At 34.3% G+C, this 16,064-nt stretch overlaps 1 protein-coding gene across 1 annotated transcript; it reads right to left on the bottom strand.

Annotated features, from left to right (window-relative positions):
* Positions 1–7,772: 7,772 nt before the first annotated feature.
* On the bottom strand, positions 7,773–15,726 carry LOC128985192 (pupal cuticle protein 36a-like). The gene is made up of 7 exons (XM_054404577.1): positions 15,702–15,726; positions 13,728–13,927; positions 10,956–11,374; positions 10,450–10,550; positions 9,626–9,781; positions 8,701–8,886; positions 7,773–8,123 (listed from the first exon to the last, which is right to left on the bottom strand). The coding sequence occupies exons 1-7, from the start codon at positions 15,724–15,726 to the stop codon at positions 8,077–8,079; spliced, it is 1,134 nt and encodes a 377-aa protein (XP_054260552.1). The 3' UTR covers positions 7,773–8,076.
* Positions 15,727–16,064: the final 338 nt, after the last annotated feature.

Genomic DNA, 16,064 nt, shown 5'->3' with positions numbered 1-16,064 from the left:
TTAGATTAACACTTTTCAACTACTGCTAAATAATGTTTAGAAAATATCAATTTTTCAGAAACCATGAAGGTTATCATGACCTTTTACGCAATAAATTGATGAATTGAAATAACTGTACAAATCAGGCTAAAAATTAATATGCCTTGATCCAATACTGTGTTATTAGGAATCTATTTAAAACATCTTTAACGTTTAGTAGACTTAAATAGTGGGATGTTGTCCAGGTTAAAAGAATCAGATTATAATCAAACTATCATTCAATAGTACATGTTATTGTATAGTTTATTTATCATTATTTGTCATTTGAAACTGAATTTTCCCCCCGATACTATTTCTTTCACATTACATGTTCCATGGAACATGATACTTTTCTTAGTTAATTTTTTGTACTATTTTCATTTTTTGCGATTTTATCTTAAGTTTTGTCAAATGAGATCAAAATATTACTGAACACAAGAATGCATCGTCAACAAAAGCCTAACCTGTATGAGTAGGATCCGTCCCCGGCGTTCGGAATGTTGGTGTATGACAGGATAGGGATGACCTCTGGTGCCGCTCCCGGCCCCACTCCAACTTGTGACCCTGGGGGTGGGAAAGCCGCCCCCGCCCCAGCTGGTGACCCCGGAGGTGGGAAAGCCGCCCCCACCCCGGCTGGTGATCCCGGTTGTGGAAAAGGAGCGCTGAGGTCACCGGGGTCTCCTCCCGACCCTACAGCCCCTGGTGGGGGTGGATACACAGGGCTTAGTTTGTCAGCCCATGCTGTTGCTAGTATACAGAGACCGAGGATCTAAAAAATATTTTCAAACGTAAATTCTCAATGTCTTTCAATTCAACTTCTTACATATTTAACCTAAATACAGGAACTGACATGGTTGTATACATTTTTTACATATTTATTTTGATTAAAATATAATAACAAAATTCATATTATGCACTGCGACGTCCTGTAATTTCGGAAAGCTATATCTTATGCTGACTATTTATTTATGTAGAAACAAGATCTTTCGTGAAAGCCCGACTTATAACAAAAGTGGAACAAAGTGTTAACCTGATTGATTGAGTCTTTAGATCCCATCATTTACTAAATAAAGGGAGTCCAACAAATCGTCTACTTTTTAACTTTTAATTTAAATTTTATTTACTTTTTTGTTAAAGTAAAAAAAAAAAAAAATTAAAAATACTGTTGTATTTAAATTATGTTTTAATAATACGGCACATTAAAGTGATACTTGGCGGATATATTCTCGTTCATGTATGGTTTTATATTCTGTAAGTTTGGTAACTCCTACAGTTTATTCAATTAAACAAAAAAACATCTCTAAATATTTTATTTTATCTATGGTATCTGGTTTTACTTTAACCAGATTGTTAATGTTTTTGTCCTACACCAGGTATAGAGCCAACTTTAATTTTATTGTTTATATTGTTAAGAGATCCTAGCTTGGGTCCATATTTTTTTGTATTAATATATTTAATAAAGAAACTAAGGTGAAAATTATTAAATATTAAAAATATGAAGCAATACTCATTCTATGCAGGTCTGACATTATATTAATAATTTTTTTTTAGAATCCGTAGAAAATACTAAAGCTTTAAAGTTGTTTTGTCATTTTTATTGTGTGTATTGCTTGGCGTCATGGAAATGAAAATGTGTACAATTATACTTGATTTCATGAATTAAAGTACCCAGTGTTAATGTATATTTTGTCCTATTATAAATATTGATTACTGATTTTAAAACATTTTTGAAACTTTTTGCATATATTGAATCAAACTTAAATTTTAAAGGCAGTATGTGCAGTTTGAAAAACGGGTTTTTATACTGATTAACTGAATAATTATTTTATTCAGGGTATATATGCTTTTATCACCAAAAAGGTTATCCCTATATGCTTAAAGTAGTAGAAGTAGCTTCAAACTTACCCACATGATGAAGAATAGATCCAAACTATTTGGAGACGAGTCTATTCTAGGCTTTTATGACCACTTCCCCCACCGAAAAAATAAAACTATAGCGATGCGCTGGGCCCCGCCTGTTCCCGACAGGTTTTGACATACGAGGCTAAGATTACCAGTAGCTGATACTGCCTTTGTTTCAAAACCGATGGCATAAGGGGGCCATTACATAGTTTACATAATATGATCCATCCGATCTGTGATGGCTCTATCATCAACACCCACGTTTGAAGGCTACAAGATAAATGGGTTATCGCACATCAACTGAGTGCGGCACCACTATAATTAATTTGACATCTCCTTTCATCCATTGTCTGGTTTAGAGTTGTATTCGATTAATATACTTAGGCATGTCTTGCAATACGTTGGCTTTTATGATAAGATTTTTTTTCATTATTAGCTCCAATGCTTATATTGGTCTTTTCGATTAGCAAGTAAATATTTATAAAATATTTATGTAACCATACCATGTTTGTGCTTGTAAAATTTGAAACTAAGTAAAGAGAGAAGTCTTTTACTCCTTTTTTGGGTTGGCATTCGTAAAGCGAAACAAATTTTCCCTAGTACCAAGATCAAATCAATTTGCCATAAAAATACAAATAAATTCCTTTCCACTCAGTTTTACAGTAGTTTTATTGTATAAAATTACTACCATCAACATTGACTCTTGTTACACTAAAACAAAGACCCAATGTTATTTTAAATCTTAAATTAAAAATCTAAGTAGTGTAGAAAATAGTGAGATTATTTGAGCTGTTTTGTTACATACTACATCTATAAATAGCTAAGACTTGTTCATTATAAATGCTTGTCTTTAAATTAAAGACTTGTCCGTAATATGAAGGAGTCAAGTTACGAACTTAAAAAAGCTACTAGATTTTCTCATGATCAAATAGGACCTCCTAGGCACTATAACAACTAATTCCAGCTACATAATATGTAAACTCGATTACACGCAAATAGTAAACAAAAAAAATGCATGTTTCTATTTTCGAGTTTGCTCACAAGGGTTAAAAAAACCAAGACCACACCTGACACAAATTTCAAAAATCCACTCTTCAAATGGGCCCATTCAGTGACGAACACGAACTAGTCTGTTCAATTTAATCATCGCTGATTAATGAAGTCCCGTTTGTTTCCATCCAATTACAATCGCAGTAGAACATTTGAGATTTATGGCCAAGCGAAACAAGTTGATTTACACAAGGCTCCTCTGCAACATTACACAACCGATACACGTGTCCGCCAGGAGACCTCTATCACGTGCTGCTGGGGAACTGTGGGATAATAGTGGTCAAGAGGCATCCCCTGGCATACCACATTAGCTCTATGGTTCTCAATTACTGTGATTTGGACCTAGTCTTGTTCAAAGGTGGCAAGCGTTGAAGAATTTTTCCATAAGGTGGCATAGAAGTGGTGTGTGTGCTCTACATTTGTTTTAGTATTTTTGAAGTGTATTGTTTTATATGTAGCCCCCGATTTTTTTTTATTTGCATGTATTATTTTGTTTTGCATTTAATACAGCAGCTATTGAAGAAGCTAGAGGTTTAATTTAGTTATAAAGTTAACTCCTTTTCACTGTTATTTGGTATCATTGATTTAATTATTCCCCGTAAGGGATTTATTTGTTTGTATATAAATATAATTTGAATAATTAAAACACATATGATACACACACATTATATTTAGCTGTTTCTCCAATATTTACGTTATGGGTGTGTGTTTTAATTTTTTTCATCGAACTATGGCTGAATTATTATAAACATCTTAATGACCTAGGTTCATCGAATGCGGAATCCAAAATAACCTAAATATTCTCGTAACAGAAGAATAATAGTTCTTCTTATTTAAGAAAATCTGTAGAGACATTCTTTAAACAGTGATGGCAATACCCGTATGCCATATGACTGATGTAATATGTAGGCCTATCCTTGGTTTCTAAAAACCTTAAAATACTAAACACGCACACACATGAAACTGACTTTTCTTAATACGCACAATAAATTATCAGAAAACTTGTAGAACTCCGCTTACCGTAGTCACTTGGACTAACATTAGTGACTAGTAGCTACAGTAGTCTTTGGTATTTACCGTAGCATCTTAGCACGTAGTGTATCTCGTACCTTTTATGGTTGCGCTATTTGTATTATTTTGTACATTACATATCCTCCTAAGCCAAGCGCAGTGTCACTCATCGCAGCATTGATTGTAAAAATCAACATTAACCTCTAGCTTGGATGACAAGCAACATATGTAAACATATCCTGATGAGTCAAATCCTCGTCAGATGTCAAGGTTGCTGTTAAAATGGTGAAGTAATGTAGCATTAGATAAACAAAGAGAGTCCAATTGTCGTTACTATGGATTATACTAAATAACTAGTCATATGCATACTTTTGGAATGACTGTCCTTGAATACATCTGAAAAATAAAATGAAGATAGTTAAGCAAGTGAACTATGGAAAAACTAACTGAATTGCTGAAAGGAAATGTCCTACAGCATACAAAAAATCACTCACCATCCTTATACATCATCAAAAGTCCTTACTTTTTAATATTAACCTTGAAAATCCCTTCTAAGTGGCCTTATACAAAATCCAGATTCATACACGGTCAAGTTCAACGGCCACCAGTTATTTCCTCTTCCCTGACTACAAGGAATGTAAACAATGCTGCACCGGTTCCGACAACTAGTAACTGGAGCGCGAAACTGGTTCGGGCGACAACCTGTGACAGGCCGTAACAGTGACCTTGACTTTGACCGCTGAGGAACTGGAACCGCTCCAGATACGTCAGCGAAAGTAACCTGTCTGCTCCGCCTTCTGCTCGACATTCTGACACACTCAGTTGCTGCCGGCGTCCTTACCTCATCTATTGGGTAATGTTTGATAGTACTGTGTCACCGTGCAAGCGGTGCACTTCCCATGTGATCATGAGGGAAAGTCTTCAATATGCAAATCTGTGCCGGTAACAGGTGGGGAATGCTTGAATATGAACATGTTAGGTAAAAAATACCCTCACTGCGGCAAATTATTACGGGGTGAAAAACATTTTTTAAACAGATTTTGAAAGCTAACATTCCCTGGTTTAATAGTGTTATGTTTAAGATACCTTTTCTGAGGACGGAATAAAATTCCAGATCCCAAAACGTTGTGAATACTTGTTTTTACTAGTCGGAATGATAAATGTTTCTGTTTCCCTCAAAATCTACTCGCTGGTTATTTCCTGTTCTAAATTATGCTAAGTTAGGTTGTGTTAGAGTAGCCTCCGTATTGTTTATCATCCCTTACTATTGCTAAAAACAAATATTTACATGTATCTAAACTCCACTTAAACAAATAATTGGCTTTTTTTATAGTCCTTAGAAACAATGAATAAACAGCAATAAATCCAAACCAAAGCCTAATCTGTTGATGTTTACGATCATATTTTAGCATTTGAAATTAAACGCAATTTATCAGTTCAGTAAACCCCTTTTCAGGAATTCTCTTTTTGGAAAATAAATCGTACTTACCCAAAGCCTTGCAAAACATTCATGCTCTATTCTGATATAATGCGTATTCCAAATTCAGAAACTTCCTCAACCATTGTTCTATCAAGGCCTTACTACAGCCGTATGTCAAGGACATAAGATGGCAGCAATCTGGAGGTCAAAGTCAATTATTGATCAGGCTTGACATAAATCACAGACTTCCAAGGAAAATAACGTACCATCATGCTTGTGTAAACAGAGGATGAGTAACATGTGGGCTTTAACTTAACGGACCTATTGATGCTTTGATATTAGTACTGCGGTCGTCTGAGTCTGCATTAGCTCCATAAAAATATTAACTTATACAATGTTTAAGATGAATTCCTTCTTAATATTCACGTTTGCCAAATGTTCTATAAAACTCAGACGCATGAATGATGTTTAGAGAAAAAAAGCTAACGACGTAAAAAATAACTGCTTACAAATAAATGTTAACAAACCCTTCCTGCACCTATAATAAATAGTTAGATAAATTAGGTTTTATGTACTCTGCATTATGAGCAATACTATACACAATCACATATTTACATTTTCATTTGATTCCCCAATAATGAAACACAATCAGGATTAAGTTTAAAATATTCCCACATTTATATCATCCAATCTGACAAGGGTAGCTAGCAATAAATATGTGGGCTGTGACACCGGCTATAAAAAAAACGATCTTTGAACTAATCCCTTCTATAATGTTTTTATATTCCACGCATTGAGGACTCATAGGTAAGCACAAGCGTTTACTATTTATATACAAAAGTCAATGGTAGCTGGGTAATTATATAGTGCCAAATATTAAATTATGAAATTTGGCAGTTAAAAACGGAGAGGTTTGAGACTTTAGTAAATTTAAACCTGAACCCAAATGGCTTTAGAAATGTTTGTTTACCATCCAATAAAAAAAAAAAAAACTTGATTGAATACAGAACTTGTAATGGTGTGCTACTAGTTTAGGCCCTAAGCTCATCATTATTTCATGTATAAATAAAAATACGCATCTAATGTGTTATTTTTGATAGCCAGTTAAGTTAGGAAGAACGCTTGGCGTTTTCAACCCATTATGAATTAAGAACGAACCTATGCGTAGTTTTGATAATGACCTAGTCGTCTCTATAGCAAGACTAATTATTTAAGTTCAATGATCAATGATAAAACCCCAACTACGTTCGCACCAATTCTATGAACGTGATTTTTGTACCTTAACCTTTTCATAGCTCCACAATGTAAAGCCTATTACTTCTTCCAAAGCCGCCGCACCAGGAACAGTGTGAGTTTCAACATTATATAACCTTGTTAGACTCAGTTGTCTACAATTACACTGACACAGTGATCCGTACTTCTTTAATTATTCCATGCTCTGCCAGTTACCTAACTCCTTCACGACGTACGGTAGTAAGGGGTCACCAGGTCTGCTGCTACTCCACTACTCCACACAACTCCACAACTCCTGAACTCCTTTCGGACTTCAGCAGGTCCTTGCTCAACGGTATCCTTGACCGCAGACTTCATACACGATGTGAAAGTACTACCATCCTTATTAAGGTTTTGTCTAGTTGTTACTGTCCTAGGAAATGTCTTAGGATGCGGCCCACGTTCAAACAGGTTTAGCAGTTTCATGTATTTGTTTATAGATGTATTTAATTTGGTTAACGTTTCAAGTTTTTAAGCTCATTTTATATTCAAATATATTAATATGTCTAAAGATTAAAGTTTGGGATTGAAAAATAGTGATATCCATCCCGTAAATTTGCACAATATTAAAATTTACAACTGTAGAATTTTTGGAACTAAATATAATAACTACTCTTTGCTGACTAATCTTAAACAAAATAAATACATTTTAAATCATTTACTGGATGTTAATGACAAAATAACTATTAAAGAAAGAAATAAATCTTAAGAAATAAATCACAGATAACCCCATACTAACTCAAAACATACTGTAATTTAATTTCAGTCGTCTATGGAGATATGTAGTATTTGATTTATGTTAAGCAATTAATTACATTAATATTGACATTAAACATGTATACCTTTGAAGGTTTAGTAATTCACAATTTAAATTCAAGAATGTTATTTAAATTAGTTCACTGTTGGATAATCTAATACTCTGAAAACCCTTAACATTAAATCTCATGAAACTGATGTTGTTATTTTTAACTCAAAAGTAAATATTTTAAAAGATGAATATATATTGATGAATGATGTATTCGACAACGTTACAAGTCTTAAAGGATATATGTTAGTGAGGGTAAAGAAATTAAACCCATACAACTTTATCAAACATGCAAACTTTATTAATCTCTATCTACTTCTAAATATGTACAAAATATCTACACCTAGTACGACAACATCATTGACTCTTAATCTTCAACAATAAAATAAATACTACTACAATTAAAATTACATCAAGCAGTCATGTCTCAAACTATAATTTAAACTGTTTACTTTCATAATTTTCTGACTAATAACAAATGCATTCTATTTTCTTTGCAAATGCACTTTCCCTTTAGTAATTTACTACACACTAAAAGAATACAATTCAATGGGTGTAAAATTTATCACAAATAAATAAATTAAAAAATAATAGTCCTTTATTTCCCAGGTTTTGGGTAGTTGTACCCACTTCCTCCGCCACTACCTGCAAATAAAAATAAACTAAAATACAAATAGTCTTTAAACCAGTTTTATTTAACATAATCAGCCCAGTAGATGGTGTTCTAATACTTGTATGTAAAAATAAGTTAGAGCGAATAGTGTCCACTTAACAAATCATTTGGTAAATCTAGCATCAGTAGAAAGAGTAAGGTTACTATGCCTTTGTACTAGCATCAAAACATACTGTATACACAAAATATCACATGATCACACTTAGATGTCATACTAACTTCACCAAATAAAAAAAAAAATTAAATGTCCTAGTTTTGCATTCAGAATTTCGGTGGGGGTTTTCTGTTTGATATTATACTCCTGCTCTTTCTCAATGAACCTGTTATCACGCTTGGTAAAATTGTTAATTAATTTCGAAGAAAAAATTTACTTCTCCAAATTAATAAAGATACATCAAATTATAAACCTTTTTAATTTCTAATTAAACCCCTTTTCAATTTTGGACGTTTCAAGAACTTCAAATTATGACTCTTTTTTATAAATACTACGATTGAAGATAGATTTTTATGAAACAAATCTAAATTAATTGGTTTGATAAGACCACATACCTGCCCCGCCTCCTCTTCCAACTCCACCGCCCCCGCCGAATCCACCGCCTCCAGCTCCACCTCCTCGACCTCCGGAAGTGCTCGCAGGATACGTGGGACCACCGCCTCCACCACCTCCCGAGAATCCACCGCCCCCCGCGCCACCTCCACCGCCGCCTCCGGAGTAACCTCCTCCACCTCCACCTCCTGAAAATATGTAATGATGTTATTGTGATTCATCATAGCAAAATTTAATAAATTTCGCCAGAGGATCATTTTAAGTAATTAAGAGATACTGTAATAAGATAATTTAGAAAATAAAGAGTCACCGTATTACTATGGTTAGGTTTGGATAAGTCACGGTGGTACCATATGTTTTGAAACACAGTAGAAAGAACCTTCCAGTATTTAACTCATGTGCTGAACCTTGTAAGCTTTTTACAGTTAATGTAAAACACTATCTAAGAAACACTAACTTATACTAGGTTATTAAAGCTGTTGCTGAAATGTATTACAGCTTATGGGTTTTAGCCTCAGGCATAAAAAAGTGTTAGTACCGACTAAGATGTGATGATCATTTTGGCAGAACAAGTTAAAATAGTTGTCCAAAGAAACCTTAGGTTCAGGAAAGAATTTTCAAAATGGTTCTAGTGGCCTACGTCTTAAGACATAGCTATACGTATAAGTTGATTGATTAGGTTTGTCACTTTTTCATCCCTTACAGTCAATTTTTTCGCTATCATTTTGTCGTTGTTCTAATGTAATTGATAATCCTATATGAAAACCCCTTACCCAATTATCACACTAACAGTGTCCAAAACAATTACATTGCAGTATTTTCTTTATACGAAAAATATTGTCTCTCAGTTATCATGAACCTATATATTGAGTCAGTAAAGATTACTAATAATTATTTTTCAGTGTTCATAAATCAAGAGTTTCCTACCTTGTCCACCACCGGCAGCCTCTTCAGCAGCGTTCTGCTCCAAAGACTGCAGAATCTCTGGAGGTATGGGAGGTGCTGTAGGAAGATGGTCTCCCATCGCTACGAACCCGTTGGCGCCCGCCGTGTAAGTTATTGTAATCAACTTACCGTCAGGGCCTGGGGCAGGAAAACGGAAAATGATATACTGTTTGTAACATTACCAATGTCAGCAGAACAACTACTGTAATGTTCCTTTGGGACGAGATTAGAATAAAGTTTATTACATTTTAAACTTAAGGGGGGGGGACACTAATTTGCTAAACTTATTTTTGTCAGTACGACACATGGTTTTTTAATGATGAATTACTGTTTGGACAATTTATTAACTTAGCTGTTGAGTTGGTCTTAGTGTTAAGTTAAATATAATGCTTGTAAAGATAATTCTGTCAAGGGTTCCTCGCCGATGTTACATGGCAAAGTATTAGTCGAACGTTATTATTACCAATCTTTGTTAAATATACTTGATTTTTTATATTATTTATATGTGAACGGACTTTTTATTTGAGTCATTTATTGTAAATCAAGAATGAAAGATTTATAATTATGGATTTGACGAGAAAAAAAATCTAAACTAAGCAATAATCATTCTTTAAGGATATATTTGTATGCCAATTTTTGTTAAACTTGTTTATCGTCTACCATAAAACTTGATTACATTAAAATAGGAACTTGGTATGTGTACATAAGTATACTCATTAACATATTGTAATGACAATTTGATACTCCAATCTGAACATCTACATCTTCTTATCTAAATTCGTAATAAATTGTCACTATCAAGTTACCTTCATAACTGAAGCTCCCCTGAACTTCAGAACCCGGTCCTTCTTCTGCCTCTGCCTGCGAACCTTGCTCTTGAAATTTTATTCCGTTGCCACTCTCGTAGCTAAAACATTACAAGTTTTTTTTTATTTTTATATGTCGGTGATATATGTCTTAAATTTAATAATTTCCTATTACTAGCATAAAACTCAAAATTATTTCGGCAAAAATGTTTGAACTATTTTCAAATTTCTAAAACAGACACTTTTTTAAATTCTTTCAATTCTAATAAAATGTACTTAGAAAAATTTATGAACTCGGTGTTCGCAAAGAAAATTGTCCGTTATAGGAACCTTAAATGACAAGTAAGCTGCAAGGAATTTCAAAACGATTAAAGATTTTACGAATAAAACCTATTGGTGATTGGCAGGATTTTAATCCTGAACTCGGTCTCCTAATCCCTGTGCTCCCCCGCTAGACCATCTTGCTCCCCAAAAAGCAATATTTGTTTAATAATAAACTAAGTTACCTAAATGAGTATGATCCATCGCCCTTGTTGGGTTCGTTGGTTTGGGAGATGATTGGAATAACGTCCCCTCCCCCTCCACCACCACCTCCGCCACCACCGGCACCTGCTCCACCTCCAAATCCTCCTCCGCCCCCACGACCTCCTGAAGTGCTGGCTGGGAAGGCACCTCCTCCGAAACCACCACCGGTGCCACCTCCGCCTCCAAATCCACCCCCACTTCCACCGCCTCCTCTTCCTCCTCCAGCTCCTCCGTAGCCGCCTCCTCCACCTCCTCCACGACCACCAGCCCCACCGCCACCCCCGAACGGCGCCGCTATGGCCCCCGGACTGCCCCCGGCACCACCGGCCCCGGCTGGAGGGAGGTAGTTCTTGGACAGTTGTGCAGCGGTCGTCAGACCAACCGCTAACGATAACGCTAACTGAAACATACAAATTTTATGAAATTAAAGTTTAAAAATATTAATTTAAGCCTGCCTCAAAATTGTAAAAACGTTTGTCTGTTCCGCTCCTGATAAATTCAGTTTCAAAGGACAACTTAAAAAATGAGGTTAACGATTAAGTATATTGTTTAGTGGAAACCCCTTTTATTATGACTTCACCTAAACCAAATGAACCGTAAATTATTCATTCCTTTAGTACACTAAATTATTACTTTTTAAATAATTATCAAATATAACCGTTAAGGGTTACTTTACAGCTATATCTGACTGACACCTTATGACCAGCATTCGTTTCTAAATGGTATTTAAGCTACCTTTGATTTTTGTCAGTTGCTTTTTTGTTCCTGAAGTTATTCAGTAGCCACTAGTGCGCATTTCACCATTATTGGAAATTCTCATAAATGACCACATAAAGATGCAATTTTCATCAGTACACTAACTAAACAACATCAAAGAAGAAAATTGACTAAAATAAAAAACAAAAAAGTTAATTAATAAAAGGTTTTTCATAAAAGGTCTTAGTTAATTTCATTACTAGGAAATACTATAGTTTTAGAAAGGGGCGTGTCTGTATCTAAACATAATGTTTACTCTTCAAAACATATCAATTCTGTAACGTGAAAGTAATATAGTGTTCACTACTTATTCAGTTGTATCTTTGATATCTACAGTATAATAGAGCACTGTATCTCTGTTTGTATTTGGCAGTGATAAACTCAGGACACAGGACGCAGGACCGATGGTCACGAAATTTGGTACATACGTGTAGAATTTCATTGAAAAGAATAGGTACACGATCAATTATGAAATAACTCTCAGAGCTTAGCCCTGGGACGGACCTCTTAAAGGTACCCATGACAGGGATTTTGAAAGAATTTGAGTAAGATTTGTTTACTAACAACACACATGATAGTACAATTCAAAACACCATTTAAATTAGTAGTATTTTTCGTTCTGCTATTTGATTGTGTTTATTGAAAGAAGATTTGTTTTTTGGTGCCGTGTGGTTGATGAATTTGACTATTGCACAAATTTTAAATGCAATAAACTATTTAAAATGCTGGCATGTATTACGGTTTTCCAACTTTAAGTTGTAATATTTAGGCAGGTAAAACAGTTCGTCTAAGAAATGATTTTTTTTAAATGACGTGTAAACATTTTAATATCCCTGGAAATAATTTGGATTTATCTTCATTAGTTTAAGCGTTAATTACGATTGAGCTTTGTTTCTACGACATCTGGTAAGTGTGTTGTAACTGTTTCTCTTGGTAGATTTTTAAAAACCGAATTATTCTGTCTAGTTTTCTTTCCCAATAGCAAAGCAAAGGCAGAGCAACTAGTGTTATACCAATAGGTAAATTACAATAGATTTTATTAATGCGTAAGTTCAATTATCTTATTAATGACACCACACTATTTATCAAAGGAAAAAATTATAAATGGGAAAATAGCCGCAATGATTACAATTATATTCCTACTAGGCCTATGTTAGTGGGCCATAATACGGTATATGTTTATTCATAGTTAATAATATTAATTACAGATATTTTAATGCAATTTCATTTCAACGAAGGATCATTATTTTTTATTGCCATAATACATTTACGGTGGTAAGAAGAGCCATTTTTGATTTAGAATAAGTTATGCTAACCTAATGCAAACTGAAGTATTAATTTAACCAATTAATATATTATTCTTAAGGAATTCTCAAAATATAGAACATTTTAAATCACATTGCTAATATTTAACAACGTTAATAAAATTAAACCTCTTTTAATTTAAACAATTGAGTTGTATAGTCACTATGTTATATCAACGATAGTAGTGAAAATTCTCTCTTATTCCGTCGTTTGTAAATCTTTCCGACACTGTTTCAAACACTCATCATGTTCACTCAGCCTGTTGATTAAGTCTAGGCATTTCTTGTTAACCATAGGCCTAATGATTACCATTCAGAATAAAATTAAGGAATTATTAATAATATAATGTTAAACAATCATGTTTTTATAAATTATAGCTATAATTTATTTTAAATAATAAGTAGGCCTACCACTTGTTAATTTCCATATCGTTTATTTATTTTAAAACACATGTCTAAAATTGCGCTTTTTAATAAAAAAATGTAACAACCCCACGATTGAATATGTTTTTTATAAGTTAAAATGGTATCTATATTATTTTAATAGCTATTGATAATTGGTGGAAAACGGCTAACTGTAGTATAAAGGACGACACTTACCCAATGCATGTGTGTTATTGTGGTGAATGGGACCGTCCTCTGTTTATATACATTACCCCTGCAGTCCCCCTACCCTGGATTTTGCAACTGCACAGTGCACACAACGGTGACACTCTCCACTTTCACACAACTGATCAGCTGATTTAATTGATCAGCTGATGTCAAGGTCAACGAAGCCACCAGATGACTCCTGGATTCCACGAGGTGTTCGTCATTGGCGCCCTTTGTCGCGTCTATGATAATGACGAGCGTAAGCAATTTTCCCCAAAGATCCTTGGTGGGCACTAAAGTCACTGAACCTCAAGATATGATACTTACAAGAAGACAAACACACATTTATTAGTCATCGGTTCAACCCCAAGAAAAGCTAGTAATTTTTTGATCGTGGAGTCTGGTCCCTGTCCTTGATTATTTGTCAAAATTTTAATGAATAGTGTTAATATCCTCTGAGGACATCAAAATGAAAAATTAAATCAATCCCGGGTCTAGGTCCTTGTCTTCCCCACGGTAATAGCTTTCTTCCCTAGAGAAAAATTAGCTACAGGCTTGCAAAATAGGTTAGGTCTGCGAAATTAGTCAAACCTAAATCTAGTTTAAATTATATTAGATTAGATTCAAATGACAATTATTATTCTTGTATTGTACAATAAACCGTAGTTCCCCCTGGATATAATAACATCAATTAGGCCATAGTTCTTATTCGACCCTCAAGTAGTGCTCCAGGCACAAATTACCGAGACTTTTCAAGAATAAATAATTATTTTGGAGCAAATAACCATTTCGGCACCAAGATTGATTCTAGAAAAATAAAAAAATCCAGGATATAACAGAGATCAGTCCTAGACAAATAAAATATGCCAGGACATAACTGGGATTCTTTATAGATTAATAAAACATTCAAGGACGTGACAGGGATCAGCTCTAGACAAATGAAATATTCAAGGATGTAAAATGGATTGGTTATAGATTTGGGAAAAAACAGTCCAAGACATAACTGAATTCGTTTATGCACAAATTAAACATTCGTGGACGTAATCAGGATCGTCCCAGGCATGTTAAACATTTTAGTGCCATCCAGGATAAGTTTTAGACTTATTAAACATTCCAGGTCATGATCGAAATCGGTTTCAACGAAGTACGCGTACCCCGAAGTACCAGGATCGGTTCTAGACAAAGTAAACATTCCAGAACGTAACCAGGAGCTGTGGTGACGTCACGGAGATTGTGGACTGTCTTCGTGATCAAAGTGACATTTAAGACCAGGACCTTGATCCACCCTGTAACTCCTGCTAGGGCAAGCATACATGAGCTACATGCAGCTGTCTGGCGGCTGTATGGGTACGTTCACCTCACCACACCGCACACACTCACTGCTTTGTTTACGTTACCCAATGACGTTACTTTGTTGTGGTGAAAATATTCTCTTGGGATTGGTGTAAGATATTTTTCCAGGTACTTTCCTGTTAAAGGGAACATTCATTATTATCGATGATTTTTTTCGATATATTGATATTTTTGTTTTCCGATCAGATCTATTACAAATTGACAACAACAACTAACTGATCTTGTTTAGGCTAAAATAGTCTATATGGATTAAGAAATGAAACTGTTCTAAGCTAACCTAACATAACCAACCAAACTTGCTGTACCATTTAAAACTTCCGTTTGGGTTTGATAATATTTTAAATTTTACAGCAAGTTTGGTTAGTTTTAGGTTATTTTTTGAACAGTTGCATATACTGAACAATATTTATCGTAGTTGTCAGCTGATATGTTTCAATTTGTTAATATCGATATATCGAAAAAAATCATCAATAATAATGAATGTTCCCTTTAACAGGAAAGTACCTTTTTCCATATAGGTGTCGATATATCAATGTAAAACGTTTAAGAATCCTCGATATGTTTTGTGTTGCACTCACACTTGTGGCTACGATTTAATAGCAAGTCTAAGGAGCATTGATATACTAAATGCGTAGTACCATACTCTAAACAATTTCATTTTGCTTTTTAAACCTTAGTTGTGCATTTAGGCGCTCTTTCTGAGAACATGCATTTAAGACCAACCTCTGTGCTTGGTTGTAGAATCCATCCTAAGGTACAGCTAAGACTAGTTAAACAACATTGTTAGTTACATTTGAGTTTAGTGCTTATAGACAAATCTCTTTACGTCTTGCGCATTCACTCCTACTTAACCCTCAACGTAAACAATTTACTAACTCTTCATATTAATAGTTATCCAATGCAAAAAATTTACTATATAAAAAGAGACACATTAATTCAATTTTATGTGTCAACCTTTTTCACAAGTAGCTATTCACTATTGGATAGGGGTTAGTCTTAATCTACAATCATTAAAACGTATTCGTAAAATGTTTCTTTAACTGTAACTACTAAGCATACATGTTGCTAACTATATAGGCATATTTT

This window comes from Macrosteles quadrilineatus, unplaced genomic scaffold (genome assembly GCF_028750875.1).
Source record: "Macrosteles quadrilineatus isolate MER2022 unplaced genomic scaffold, UCM_ALF_1.0 Scaffold_2__2_contigs__length_208266976, whole genome shotgun sequence".
Lineage (NCBI taxonomy): Eukaryota > Metazoa > Arthropoda > Insecta > Hemiptera > Cicadellidae > Macrosteles > Macrosteles quadrilineatus.
Note: the sequence above shows the minus strand (reverse complement) of the source record. Positions and strands in the feature narration are given on the sequence as shown.

Excerpts from the sequence above, each read along its gene's own strand:
- LOC128985192 (XM_054404577.1), bottom strand. The coding sequence starts at position 15,726 with ATGGATTCTACAACCAAGCACAGAG. Across the intron at positions 10,551-10,955 it reads GATGGATCATACTCATTTAG|CTACGAGAGTGGCAACGGAA; the intron begins GTAACTTAGTTT and ends GTAATGTTTTAG. Across the intron at positions 9,782-10,449 it reads GGGGAGCTTCAGTTATGAAG|GCCCTGACGGTAAGTTGATT; the intron begins GTAACTTGATAG and ends TTCCTGCCCCAG.